At 37.2% G+C, this 16059-nt stretch overlaps 1 protein-coding gene across 1 annotated transcript; it reads left to right on the forward strand.

Annotated features, from left to right (window-relative positions):
- The first annotated feature begins 7914 nt into the window (after nt 1-7914).
- Nucleotides 7915-15283, forward strand: LOC144432971 (uncharacterized). Its single transcript, XM_078121285.1, has 6 exons — nt 7915-8458; nt 10735-10863; nt 11885-11947; nt 12853-13009; nt 14055-14174; nt 14866-15283. The coding sequence occupies exons 1-6, from the start codon at nt 8211-8213 to the stop codon at nt 14896-14898; spliced, it is 750 nt and encodes a 249-aa protein (XP_077977411.1). The 5' UTR covers nt 7915-8210; the 3' UTR covers nt 14899-15283.
- The last annotated feature ends 776 nt before the right edge of the window (nt 15284-16059 follow it).

Genomic DNA, 16059 nt, shown 5'->3' on the forward strand with positions numbered 1-16059 from the left:
AGTACATGTACACATTCAAATTGTATATTCTTGTTAAGACAATGAGTTAGAACAATGAAAGTACATGTATTTTTACTGCTGTTCTACAATTTGCAACGAAAAACGTCTTCGATTCTGTATATTCTATTCTATTCTATTCTATTCTTCTGTCTCGGCCTACCTAACGACGTCACACATTCAGGTCCAATCTGTTACTACGCCATCTAGTGGTAGCTAGTGAACAAGGTTAGAGCTTTTCGCAAACCTTTTCGTTTTTGCAGATGTGTGAAATCTTTGTTTGAAAAATTCTGAAAGTCTTCCTTACCCTTTTCTAATGCTATAACTATGTGTTGTGGCATTAACATTTTAAGTAGTGTGACAGATATTTGAATAATAACGCATGATGACCAAGCTGCAGGTAATAGTCTATTTAAATGTCACGTGATTCCATTCTGACCAATGACCGTTTTAATAACAGCGTTGACGTTTAATAATCATATGTATGTAGTCTAAGTTTACGACAAACGTGGTCATTATCTGTGGTTGTTATTTTTGTTTGCAACAGATTGACGGTACGATCACAGTAGAGATGAAGCACTTAAGTCTTAACCAAGCTGTTTCGAAGCCTCGAACCCAACGTTATGCCGTAACACTACCATACAGTGAAACACTTGGTATATCTTGCATCGACGACAAAATATCTATTACTGCCCAGTCGAAGCCAAAACGTGACAATAAAAGAGTTACCATCACAACAGAGGTATGAAAAAGAACTGCTGTCATACACATACAAGTACTTACTTGTCTGTGTTTCATATGATTTTAGTGGGTTGCAATGCAACCATATGTGTCATTTAATTAAATGTAGTTAAAATACAGTTCCTTGTATGAACTTGTCACATTTCGAATCTGCGTGTCGCAAAACAAATTTTAGATATTTTATATTTACTATAATGACCTTGATTTACCCATATTATTCTCAGCTTCACAGGATCAAGCAAGACTTGGTGGTAAGATCACGTGAAAGAATGGAAGACTCAACCGAAGGCTATTTCTTTCTAGGCGATATCCCAATGATAAAGATGGACAAGAAAATCCGAAATCCATTATCGCTCATACTGTCCCTGCCAAAGCTACTGGACAGCCCTGACCAATCTCTGGACAAAGATGAAATAAGAATCTTAAGAGATCAAAATGATGACAAGTGGAAAGATATTACTGGAGATGTCACTTTTGATATTACAAACAGATGTGTTGCTTTTACTGATAAAACCCCTAATTGGTGAGTTAAAGTAGTATGTATGTATGTATGTATGTATGTATGTATGTATGTATGTATGTATGTATGTATGTATGTATGCGTGCGTGCGTGCGTGCGTGCGTGCGTGCGTGCGTGCGTGCGTGCGTGTGTGTGTGTGTGTAGTAGTATGTTTATTAGAGTGACATGTAATCACATAACATAATAGTAACAATACAAGTCAGAACAAGGAATTACCCAGCCCAACGGGCTTACAAGTCACTACAGTCAGTGTACAATATATACAGGTAACACTGTTGAAAAAAAAAATATGTATGTATGTATGTATGTATGTATGTATGTATGTATGTATGCATACATTCACGCACGCAAGCACGTACATACGTATGCATACGTACATACGCTTTCAAGGTTTATATAAGTAATATATGTCACAGTAATTTTATTTGTGTTACATTTGATGTCATTTACAGGCCATGCTGTCGTTATGTGGTCGTTGTTGCTCGCAAGTCAAATCATATAGAGAAGATTATAAACGAAGCAACGAGCATGGCGAGACGAGGTTCAAAAGTGGCAAAATTCGTTCTTCTTCAATCACCACATAGTCCGCAGATTTTGTATATTAATTGTGTGATCAGTAGTGAAGCACAGGGTGTTGTCGACTCATGTAAAACAGCCGATGGTTATCTGTCATATGGCAAACCCCTTTCCAAAGATGTGTATCTGTATGAGGAGCAGGAAATTCCTATTAGAGTCTGTGGAGAAGGTATTAAACCATCCAAACAGAGCCCCCTCGTGTTCCGCTCACGACTAGACAACTGTGACTCAGCAAACGTCATGTTAGCAGCACCCCAAGTCAGCGACCTCTTCGGTGAAGTACAGTTCTTGCATCGTACAGTCCGTGGTCGAGGTGATAAATCGCACCATGACGTGATTGCCAAGTTATCATTCAAGATCCCAAAGGTAAGATATATATGATCGGAGGTTTGATCGTGCCACTTGAAGACACACAGGCACTTGGGCGAGTGCATATATGGGATAAACCCGGCGGTAAAACCCAGTAGTGTTTTTTGCTGTTTATTAAATACTATACCCTCACATTCCTCAATAATGTGTATCTAGGGACTTTAAGTTATTTATTTACAGTTTGCGTGGTGAAAAGATATTGGGTTAGTACACAGTTCAGCTAGGTGTCATCGTCGTAAACCACAGCCTCTTTTACGGCATTTCGTAGTTTCGCGGAAGAAATAATAACACCTCTGGTTTGCGAAAATGCTAGGTGTACACTTTTTATTATATAATGATTGCATTTATCTATGTTCGTGTAGGATCCAAACAGTACCAGTACTAGTGGTGTAAATGAGGGCCAACAAAAAGAAAATAATCGGAAAAGTAAGTATACTTACTAGTACCTCTTAAAACATAAACTACATGATAAGGGATATTAAGTCGGACAACCTCCACAAAATAGTATAGAATCCATCCAACGGTAATTACATTGTACTACATGTACTTACAACTACTCATTGAATAAACTTGACACAGACCAGAACAAAAAGTACTGGAGAAAAGAAACATGCACACACCTAAAACTCAACAAAGGGTTGCAACTGCACTAGTCTTGCATGTATTGAAGTAGAAATACATGCACGCGGTTAATATTCTAATGAAACATTGTAAAATTAAGTTTGTACGGACTTTCTGTTTAATGTTTTTTTCTTTCTTTCTCAGAACTTGATTACGCAATCAGCATATTGGAAAGGAAATTACTTCTTTGCGATTGGGAACCCCTTGGAAGAAAACTTGGTTTGTCTGATACTGTGGTTAGTGATATTGATGTTCAATGTCCCGATGTTAGACAAAAAATCCGCCGTATGCTGGCAAAGTACAAGATGAGAAAAGGAAAGCAAGCATCAGTAAGGGAATTGGTAATCGCCTTAAAGGATGTAGAAAGAAGTGACTTGGCAGACGAAATCGAGCATTTGATAGGTAGGAATATAGATCACTAGAAAACTTAAACAACCGTACCGCTGTACATATCCTGTCATCCAGTCAGTCAGTCAGTCAGTCAGTCAGTCAGTCAGTCAGTCAATCAATCAATCAATCAATCAATCAATCAATCAATCAATCAATCAATCAATCAATCAATCAATCAATCAACCAATCAATCAATCAATCAATCAATCAATCAATCAATCAATCAATCAATCAGTCAGTCAATCAGTCAATCAATATCATTACAAACAAATTGGTTGTGTATTTCACTTTATTTTGATGTATACTGTATATATAAATACCGTTTGTCTTTGTAAGTATCCAGCTTATAAAAATATTCTTTGTGTTTAGCACAGGGTGATAAACATGGTATGGGGAAGACCGGAAATAAAAAACTTCCTAACGACAAAACGAAATGGTGTAAAAAGTCAAAGGAACCCGAAAATCGTAAGAAAATGGATGTGAAATCGCGTACGTTGAAGCCATTTGCAGGAAAGCAATGATATAAGTATTTCAATATTCTGGAGAAGAAGAAGAATCAGATGATATGGGTTTATTCAATTCCAAGACGTATCCGCTTTCAAAGAATACGTGATATTCGCCAATGAATCAGTCCGTAGGCATCGATGTATTCCCCTATATGACGAGACATGCACAGACAATTTCATCAAAGTATCTATATATTAGTTTCTAATGACCAGAGCTTTCAGGTGAATTGCTGGTCCATTTTGTTTATAACATAGCAAATGTGCCTTCACTAATTGTAATCGACACATCTACCATGGCATTTATATAGTATTTTACCATTGAGCTAAAATTGAATGAAATTACCGTGTGTGTGTATATGACCCGTATCAGGATGTACACAGTCATGTATGGCTGGCAAAGAACAGATAAAAATAGCGAAGGGAAGGAGGGAGTTCACTGTACCCTTCGTGAATACGAGGAATGACCAGTCATTGATTTTAGGTCAGCGGTAATTTTTGAACGTTCATTTTAAAGAATCACACTGTACCCTTTTGACAAGAGATACAGAACAGAGCTACTTTTTGTGATAGCAAATGGATTATATAACCAGAAGTAATCAGAATACACAAAACTTAACAGGCGTTTTCGGTTGCCATTAAAATGTTGTGTCTTTTCGATGCGCAGACAAGTATCATTATTGACAAATGTTTGTGATCAAACAGCATTCAAACATTGAATTTTTTTTATCAGCGATATGCAAATTGATGTGTGTCGGGATGGGGGGATAGGGGCATGTGTGTGTGTGTGTTTGTGTTTGTGTGTGTTTGTGTTTGTTTTTGTTTGTTTGTTTGTTTGTTTGTTTGTTTGTGTGTGTGTGTGCGCGCGCGCGCGGCTGTGTGGCATTCCACCCATTTAGTTTCCAGGAATTATGATGTCATTCTCATCATATTGCAAAGAAAAAAAGAAAAAGGCTACGGGAGTATTTAACAATGGCTAAATATCTGAAAGAATGATATTTTCACAATATTTAAGCCAACAACTTTCTTTAACAGCTAATATATTGTTTTTTTTTATAAAGATGTCGAATGTAATGATTATAACATATCTACCATAACATGTTACTTTAAAGTTGACCAGTATAACCACGCACGTGTAAATATTTACGTAATGCTCTAATAAAGTCCTTCAAACTCGTTTGGTAACCTTCCTTTGTTCTCTTACCCACTTTATTTTATTAAGGACGAAATTGGCAATCTTCTAATACACATATCTTACCATAGGGGCTTGGAATTGGCCATATTTGTTTACAAATATTCATATTTGTTGTTTATTGCTTACTTTTACATTTTAAAAAAGAAGTTATTTTTGCTATCTTTACCCAACAAGGTGCCATCTAATAAAATAATGACTCGAAAAGCTGATGTGTTTTTCCCCAAATCAAATTTAACCGATCTTTGTTGGTGTTCATAAACCCGCTTTACTATGATTATCTTATAAATTATTTATATGAGTTAGTTCTACGCCGTTGGTGTAACGGACAAGCTTCTAATGAGCGCCCTCAACCGGTGACCATCCCTTATCCTACATACCATGAACAGTCCTGTTAATTAACGAACAAGGTGAAAGCGTCACTGATCATAATGAAATATTGGATGAAGAATTCAATTTTTACCCTAAATTATACTCGGAACAAAATATTCATAAAGTTAACCCGAAAAATAAATACTTTTCCCGATTAAAACAATATTCCTCGACGACAAAATAAAATTGTACTGTGAACGCAAAATATGCTTTGCAGAATGTACTGAAGATTTGACTAACTTGCCGAGTGGTAATAATTGTCTGGCACTGATGGTCTTTGAGTTTTATAGAAAGTTTTGGAACGAAATTGGTAATTTGATTTGACAGCTTCCTCGATGACACTTATCAGTTGAACAAAAGAGAGGAATTATTACATTGATCCCTAAGAAAGACAAATTGATATTCTTGTTTTTAAAAAGTAGCACCCAATAACACTACTGAACACGGATTATAAAATTCTAGGTAAACTTCTTTCAAACCGTCTTCAGTATGTTCTCCAAGTCATAATTGACATAGATCAAACAGGTTGCATTAAAGGTAGATACATAAAAAAATTCGATTGATAAGTGACATAATACAATATAGTAAATATGTAATGTAAATGGTATGTGCTCTTCTCTTAATTGATTTCGAAAAAGCTTTCGACTCGATCAGATAGTGTCATGTACAGCACACTAGCTATACGTACACTTCAATACAAACAGACAAGACAAAAGTGCAAAGGAATTGCGAATCGCTACGCCATGCTATTATATATAATTAATCACAGCGGCATAAAGTTTGCATTTCCTTACTGGTTTTATTTTGATTTAAACCAGTGATTTGGTATCAGTCAAGGCACCATATTTACTATCTTAATATTGCATTTCTGTTTTTGTGACCTTGGACCATGATGGTAGTCATTGTATAATTAATCACAGCGGCATAAAGCTTGCATCTCCTTACTGGTTTTATTTTGATTTTATTAAACCAATGATTTGGTATCAGTTAAGGCACCATATTTACTATCTTAATATTGCATTTCTGTTTTTTTGTGACTTTGGACCATGACGGTAGTCTATTGACGACTAACATGACCGAAATTATAACACAAGTTGAAGTAATAAAACCACAAACAAAACTGTCTATTGGTATTTATTTGCCATGTTACAGTAATATTGGCAAAAATTGATTTTGAAAATGACAAATCAAATCGGTATATCACTTGACCACTTGATGTAACGGATTTAATCGACTGACTGACGGACTGACTGATGATTGATTGATTGATTGATTGATTGATTGATTGATTGATTGATTGATTGATTTGTGATTGATCGATTGTCTGATTGTCGTGGAGTCATGATGGGTGAATGGGTGAATTTAGCATGACCGGTTCGAGCCCTGTCGCTGCCTGCTGTTTGTTTCTGAGTGGCTAAAGTCCTTGGGCAAGATTTGAACCACGACTGTGCCTCAGTCAACCCAGCTGTATAATTAGGGACCTGGTAGGATGTAGGTTGCAATGTGAAGGCTTTAATCCTATGCGCTTAAATGGCTGCAATGGATTGTATGCTCCCCGGGGAGTTGAGGAAGACTTAAAGGGCCGTTGTGCCGTTCTGATTTCGAGCCAGGGGTAATAATTGTAAAGCGCTAGGATATAATCACCCAACACGGCGTCCGAGAGACAAGGTGACGTTCTAGCTGACCCGAGTACACATAAAAAGCATTTACATGACAAGCTCTCCGAGCAACTGGATAGCCAAGATAACGAATCAGACGCTGCCCATGACTATGTTGTATATGGGCAAAATGTCTGCTTTTTTGAGTTGTGATGTGCTATTGCTCGTGTACTGAACATTTCGAAACTAGAATTTCCTGTTCTCAAGCAACATTGGTATTTAGTTTAAAATATATTCAAGTATGTTGAACGAAAAAGGTGTGTTCACTAGATGTATCCTTTAATACCATAAATACCAAATTACCAATATTTCAGCCATCGCACTTGTAATCTTCGACCCTCAGTTTCCCCCCCCCTCCCCCGCACCTTCCGGATCAAACATTGGCGTGTATCAATTTAGTGTCTGTTATTCACATAGTAACACTTCACACAATAACTTTTGATTTTCCTTTTCAGAGGACGATGGGCGGATGGACGAAAAATATATCGAGTTTGAAAATTGTGGAAGCTGTAAGGAAATCACGTCAAACTACAATCCTTCTGAATTTGAAGGCTGCAATAATTGTAGCTTTGTTTTTATTTACAATACTTTTTAAATCATTTTTTGTTTTATTATGTGCACGGTTACTAAACATTTTTCGTTTTACATTTTATTTTCTTGCGGGTGCGAAACCGCTACGGTTACTGCAGTTACATTTCTTCCTTGCTTTAGTGCGTGAGTGCAAAGTTGCGTGGGTGCTCTGCGTGGGTGCAAAGTTCAAGTCCTGCTTGCATACAGAGTAAGTCGTCCCTTGTTGAGCGAAACGCCTGCACCGTCTGCAAGCAGAACTATTCTCAACCTGACAAAGTATCGGGTTACGCGATCTGCCAGGCATACAGGAAAGGCGTGCCAGTCGTGTACTTGTATGTTTGTTTGTTGTTGCTATGAGTGTATGTAAAGTAAATACGTACACAGTACATGGATCGATAGAAGCTATTAGCGGTTTAGTATTACGTCATGGGCGTGTTTTGGCACTGCCCATGACCAGTCATTCTTATTTGCAGAAACGGCGAACATGTTAGTGCATTTGTCCATAGATCTCCTACTGTTAGACCTATGTGATTTGAATACGGTTGTCTGAGAGCGATTTTTTGATTTGGTCTACATTCACAAGGCTAGATCTCTGATTGCGATCCGTTCTCTACACGGTCCGTGCACTACTACGCTACACTACACTAGCTACACTACGTACTCTTCAAGGTGAACGTCACGTCGACTTTGTGGCTTGAAGAATGGACTCTAGCTATAATCATGATAATGGAGATAACTGTGATCCTCATGAACCGACACCAATAGTTCCAGTAGTAACGGATCAACCGGGTACAATAACCTATGCCCCACCGCCACCCAATGTCATCCCCGGTGACGATGGCGGACCTGTCTCCATACGGAATATGACCACAGCGGATAGTAAATTTTCTGCAAGAGTGCTCGTGGAGGCCTTCCGAAGTAAATTTGAACATGCTGTAGGGAGGAGAAAGTAGGTACAATACAATACAATACAAAACAATACAATACAATACAATACAATACAATACAATGCAATACACATACATACATACATACATACATACATACATACATACATACATACATACATACATACACACACACTCACATACATACATACATACATACATACATACATACATACATACACACACACATACATACATACATACATACATACATACATACATACATACACACATACATACATACATACATACATACATACATACACACACACACATACATACATACATACATACATACATACATACATACATACATACACACATACATACATGTACATGGTTGCAATAACCTGAATTGCATAATGTTACGTAATTTGCGAGAATCACATAATTCCATGGTGCACGTCCAACTCGGCCCATCGCCAACTCGGCCCACCAACTCGGTCCACTCATTGCCAACTCGGCCCACCAACTCGGTCCACTCATTGCCAACTCGGCCCACCAACTCGGCCCATCCTCTGCCAACTCAGCCCACTCTGTTCAATTTGTCCCAGTTGAACTAGTCCAAGTTTCGCCTCAAGTTCAATACGATTGCGATTGCTGTTTCTCCTCTTTGACATCATGACTTTGCTATAAAAAGTTCAAAGCCCAAAATAGTTGAGGCAATTCGTCCCCGTGTACCTTAAAAGTGCAGGAGTGCAGTAGGACTAGGCTGAGTCTGGATGGACCTTGGCTTGTTTTCTGTATCTGCTTGTTCAGAATATCATTTCTGTGATGACAAATTAACGTATGACACAGTGGGCCAAGTTGGTATCACTGAATGGGCCGAGTTGGCAATCATGTGGGCCGAGTTGGCAATCACCTGGGCCGAGTTGGTAATCCCCGGGGCTGAGTTGGTAATGGGCCGAGTTGGCAATGGGCCGAGTTGGACCTACCCCATCGCCCCCTCTATGGTTTAATACGTAAGTTGTTCGCCAGTTGGGTCTCAGACAGTTAGTGTCTTAGCCTAGCCTACCTGTACACTCCATGAATGACTATCGCTACTACACCATTCCACTATCATAACTGACATTTTGAGTTTTTGAATTTGTATTTCGCTGTCCTGACAGCGAAAATTCATCAACATGTCAGTTTTTTTTGTAGCGGAATGGTGTAGTAGCGATAGCCCTTCGTAAAGTTTCAAACCACTGTAGAGAACAGACTAGAAACGCGGCTTTTCCCTTGGTGTGAAGCTGTCACTTATTTGCTTTAGCGATAATCTTTTAAGGCCAAAAAAAAAACAAATTCTCTAGATTGGTCCGAGACTCTTCTTTTAGTGGTCTGAGTCTGAGATAAAGTCTACAGGTATAAGCTATCTGCTGTCAAGAGTCTCAATGGCCATGTATAAGCTTATAAAAGCTTTATTAAAATATAGACGTATGGGATGTTGAGATGAGGAATTAATATCTGTTATCCAGTTCAGGTTAAGGTTTACCTTCAATTTGGGAAAGCTAATTTAAATCTAAATCTTTAATCTGTTCGCCTTGATTGTGGATATGCCTCAGTTATAGCCGGCCACTTAGCAGTGAGTGTATCAGAATCAGAATCAGAATTACTTTATTCATCCCACTAGGGGAAATTAAAATGACAGTTTACGTTCTTGCAGCTAAAACAAATAAAGACAGACAGAATGCGAAAGATGGCGTTATGTATATTTATACACAGACATACAACAGGACGGTACTAAAAAGAACGATAATGGCTGCTGTTAAGAACTAATAAGACAGCGAATGGGACGAAAGACGGTTTAAAACGATTGGTTTTAGCTACTGGAGCACGGTATCTACCACTCCCTGGAATTAGAAGGTCGTTGAATTCTGCATAGAGTGGATGGGAAGGGTCTTTCAGAACACTATGAGCCCTCGACGTTATGCGTTTGTTGTAGCTGCTTTCACTTTGTTTACCGATGACTACCCTTTTTGATATGATAATCTTGTTTAGTCTTCCCATCTCGTGTCGGGACAAGTTACCACCTCAACTAACAATACCAAAGGTGAGCAAGCACTGCAAAGAACGTTAACTGCATTAAAAAAAATCCGGAAAGATCGTGACTAACACAAAATGACCTTAGTTTTCTTAGCTATATAGGCAGCACAGACGAGTGTATGTAATACTAGTATGATATGGCTCTGAGGTAATGAAGTTGGTATTCTCAGCTTATTTAGTTTTGATTTAATTTATAGACTGGTAATATACTTCCAAACATCTTCAAACCAGTATCTTTTTACTTTTTTTTCAGTATTGATGCCGTGACTGTATTACAAGCCAAAGAATTGATTAACTCACCTAATATATATGATCGTAACTTTGTGGCGTTCTATGAAGGCGTACCGGCAGGACATCTCGGACTAAAAACTAAGGGAGATCCGTATGTATTTTACATAGCCATATTTGACAGACCAGTTCTTTGCGGGTTTTTGATGCATAGTTGTTCATGTTAATTTGTAATCGAAGACCTGATATTTCTTTATTTAATGCATACATTTATGAAATTAGAACAAATTTACATATTCGATGTTTCAAATACGACAGTGGAAACAGAACTTTCGGCTAACTAAGACAGACACAAAGTAAAGCTATCGTGTGAAATGTTGATAAAAGACTTTTGGTTCTCATTGTACTCATAGAAAGGTTGATATTTCTGCAATCTTATTAAAATCCGATGTAGTGTACACTTCGCAATTCCTTTTTTGGCTGTTACGTTTTTTGTTCTTTGTGAGCGCTCGTTACGCATACATCTTATACAACACTATAGGTGTTCCCATACCAAATCTAAGCGCCGAGTGAATTCACTCAAGAATGAGAACGTGTAATACACCGAAACATATGGGTACAGTACTTCAGAATGCTCTGTTCGAAAAGATGGATTCTGATTGGATACTCATAAGCATGAGATTTTGGTTAGGGGAAAACCTATGTCAGATGTATGTAACGAGCGCTCACAAAAGTACTAACGACAGTAAACGTAACAGCCAAAAAGAAATCGCAAAATGTACTCTACATCGGATTTTATTCAGATTGGCATTTCTGGTGACTTCCACGATCTTGTAGCGTACATTTTAGGTACTTCTAGTGTTTACACTATCTTGATATATAGGGTGATTAGATTCTCACAATAGAGCACCACCATCACCCCTACCCTCTTCCCAGCTACTATGTAATCTACCACATCAAACAATAATTTTAGTCTCAGACTGTGTCTGTCTTAGTTAGGTGAAAGCCTGGTTTCCGCTGTAGTATATACTCTGCTATCTGTTCTTGTCGTGATAAAAAGTAAGATCGAAATTACCGTCATCAAAACGCAACCAAATCATGTTTCTGATAGTGAGAGCAATTATTTCCATGGCCGGGGTCAATACTTGATTAATTATTTATGTCTCTTCCTTCAGGTCGTACAATAGCAGTAGCTGGCGCGATGCATGTTCTGCACTCGGATGTTGTGGAGCTTGTGGGTAAGTACAGGTCTGGTTCATAGATGATCTCACAGGTTTATAGATAGGTAAATATTTGTAAGGTTACTGCCCCAACAATCACAGACTAAGGTCATTATAGCCTACAACTAGTCTAGTTCCTATACAGTATAGTTGCCATTTACACCTCCACTCACAGTATAGTCAAAGTCGTTACTCTAGAAGTTCTGAGATTCATGAGATGCAATTTAAAATTCATCCACAGCCACCTACACAGTCATTAACATTATGTCTCAATCACAAAATTCTAACCAATAATACAGTCCCACATAAAGTTAGAGTTTATTGCAGTTATGTAATGTCCAAATATGGCATATTTGTCAGCTCAGGATGCTACTTATACACCGTTTACGCCTCACTATGGCAGATGGGGTTCGCTGATTGGATGAACAACTTTTTGTGCCGATTGAGGGCCTTTGACCAGACGTGGTTTAGTTAGAAACCACATTGGCATCCAGACTATCCTGCAACTGAAAATGCTTGAAGTTGTACACAAACGTCGTCATATTAAAAACCTAGCCTAGGCAATTACTAAACCCAAATAAAAGAGTGTTATCAGCGTTACATGTAATTTGGTATTTGAAAGTACCCTGTTTTGCACTGCTGAATGACTGACTACGATAACTCTCGTGACGTCCTACAACGTACATGTATAGAGAGCTATCCGAACAACACAACAGCGCTGTAAATGTATTCATTTCACATGTGCTAATTTCGAACTTATAACAATACAAACCGTTATTTCACATCACGAAAATATGGAATGTTAACGTAATGAGCATGGTCTTGAAATTTAAACTAAGTAAAAACTTATTTTTCGTTGTTGATTATACAACTTGCCAGAGTAAAACACAGTCATGTAGTATTTGTTTCTTTTTTATTTCTAGATTTATGTGTTTAGGTTGGACCTCGAATATTGATGATCACGACATTGGTGTATGTTACATCGACCATATATGTGTGGACGCGAACTTTCGAGGAAAGGGAATTGGAAAAGTGTTGATGGAGAGGGCGGAATATGAGGCTAGAATAATGGGATGCACAGTAAGTTATAACACAACGTAAATGTTAAAATATTTCAATTTTCTGACATTACATTACGAATGGTCCTAATGAGGTTATATTAGAAATATTGGGTGTACGGTATATAAATATACGGTATATAAATGTATATTCTATTCATTAATATGCAGAATGAAATTTTAAGTTATAATTGTTTCAATTCATAGGGAGGGCTTTTTACTAGGATTGTATGGTCTATTTATTCACTATATGCAGAATGAAATGTTAACTTACCAAATTCATCTGAATGAAAAGCAGTTTGTTAGAGCAGTGACTAAAATCTGATAAATATACGGTATATAAATGTATATTCTATTCATTTTTACATCTGACGTACGAATAACAGCTCGATTCCTTCAATTTATTTACAAATGTAAAGTTTATTTCCTTCAAGTTGGTATGTGTGATGTTGACTTTATCTTGCTAAGAGTGATCGCCTCTGCGTCTGATTTTAATCACATTGTTAGACCCTGTAGTTATAAATAACAATAAGCTATAGTATTTTGTTTCCAAGCACTAATAAGTGTTAAAACATCTGCCAGTGCAGTGGTTATTCAAAGATTCAAACAAACATTTGATCTGAAAAAAAACCACCCTGTTGCAATGCAGCTAAAATTGAAATTTTGCAAAAATATTATCGTGACAAGTACGTAGATTTAAAATAACCAGAAATACTCATATTTTTTATCTGAAGTAAATAATCACGTAGGAGTCATGAATATATATTATTCAACTGATACATATGCCGATGTCTGCTGACTCCCATGATGCAACACTGGACTAGGTTGATGAGCGTGAAAACAAGTCAAGTTTCAATTTCGTGCGATATTTACGTGACGTAAAATCATAAATTGACTCTCTTTACAAATAAATATTTTTTATAACCTGGCAGACAAGTTTTGGGTTGACAACGGAGGATTACTTATAATTCCGAGATTGTTTAGAGTTCAGATCTGTTCTATTTGACTTCAGCAAAAACACCATAGATAAATCCTATGAATCTGTCTTGAATGCATTTATTTTACAGAGAATGTCGTTGCTTGTTGCTAAAGACAATCGTGCCAAACATCTGTATGAGAGACAAGGCTATGTAGTCACGAAGGAGGAGGATGGATGTCTTTGTAGTTATTGTCCAACAGGCATCAGGGTAGGTCATGTGATCTTTGGTTGTAAATTCTTCGATTTTTTTACGACAAAATTCATCGGCTGACAAAACGATACCGATTAGGATACAATTAGTCCCATACTTAAACTAAATCAAGGACGTAGAAATATGGGTGTTATTGTCGGATGTTATTAGACTGTAAAATACGCAATTCATGTTGTTCCGCCATCAACGGCCATCTCCATGAGAGGGGAAGGACGAAGCGTGAGGGCGCCCTTAGTGACCTCAGTTTCTTCCGGACTAAGATGTTAGGATGTTTTCAAGTATTATGGCATGGCAACAACTTATTTTTCTCTTTCTAAAACTTCATTACTAGCTAGCTGAAAGAAAAATCGTGATATACAATATATATCATCACCTGGAATAAAATGGGTCAATGAAACTGTATATGTACTTCAAATTAAGAACTCTTCGAAGGATTTGTGAACATCAAATCTTATCACTTCTTGCAATTGGATATGAGAGAATATATAGTCTGTTTACCTCATACATTGCATTTCACATTTCTTGCAATGTATATCCCGATTGCATTACACATCGGACTAGCTTAGATGTATAGTATGCCTTTAATGACTCCCATGTGATATGATGACACTGTTTTCATCGTAGTACATGGAGTGGAGATGAAGACAGATAATAGAGTGTTAACATTTGCATTCCTCATGTCTTATAGATGTGGTATAAAATGGAGAAGCCACTTACCTAATGCAGTGCAGATGTCAACCAGAGTTCCAACACCTGAGTCCTATATCATAATGTAATGGATATTCTCATGAGAATATATATCGGTATAGATATATGACTGCATCTGTTTCATCTCATCATATTTCAAAGGGGTACAAGCTACGTTTATACATTATGTTTTGCTGCACATATAAAAGGTACTTAAAGGTACCAAGCGTTAAGCAGACATAACCATCATTTACAACTGACTGAACTCAAACCTTGTGTTAAAATATAACTTATGAATTATCTGATGACCTCGAGGAAATATACTATACAATCAATTGTTATACTGTTGTAACAATGCCAGAAGAAAATTGTTATTTCATAGAAGATATGCAGCAATATTAATATCATACTTGAATAGTTCTGTCGAATTTTTATGTCAATAATTTTATTTGAGTAAATTAAAGAGTTTATGAACTCATGAACTCGGCTTGTGTCAGTTTAGTTAGAGATTAGGATTAGTCATACCTCAGACCACTAATTCGTTAGTGGTCTGAGGTCATACAAAAAATGTACATACATGTATTCCGAGAACAACATGTTTACCTCTCACGGAGAACACCTGTACGTTGATATCGTTGGTGGCCACATCCTAGCACTAGCATGTACAAGGTTCCATGTGGTGTATGTATGTGTGTATACATGTATTTATGTATTATGTGTATATGTATGTGCATACATGCGTACGTGCGTGCGTCTGTTTGTCTGTCTGTCTGTCTGTCTGTATGTATGTATGTATGTCTGTCTGTCTGTCTGTCTGTTTGTCTGTCTGTCTGTCTGCCTGCCTGCCTGCATGCATGCATGCATGCATGCATGCATGTATGTATGTATGTATGGAAGTATGTATGGAAGTATATGTTGATGTTGGCAAATTCAACGAATACTTTCTTAAGCCTATGATGAATGATATTGAATCAACACATATAAAAGCATGCAGATATATTCTTGGAGTTAACAAAACATCATGTATTCATGCATGTTTAGGTGAATTGGGTTGATTTCCATTATTCCTGTACAAAGCTACAAATAATCTAATTGCTTTTCAAGATGATAAATTTAAGAATTAGTAAAGAATGGGTTTTTTTTTTACCCAGACTACAAATATACCATGTATTTATAGTACATAAATGAATGGTCA

Source organism: Glandiceps talaboti, chromosome 3 (assembly GCF_964340395.1).
Source record: "Glandiceps talaboti chromosome 3, keGlaTala1.1, whole genome shotgun sequence".
Taxonomy (NCBI): Eukaryota; Metazoa; Hemichordata; class Enteropneusta; family Spengelidae; genus Glandiceps; species Glandiceps talaboti.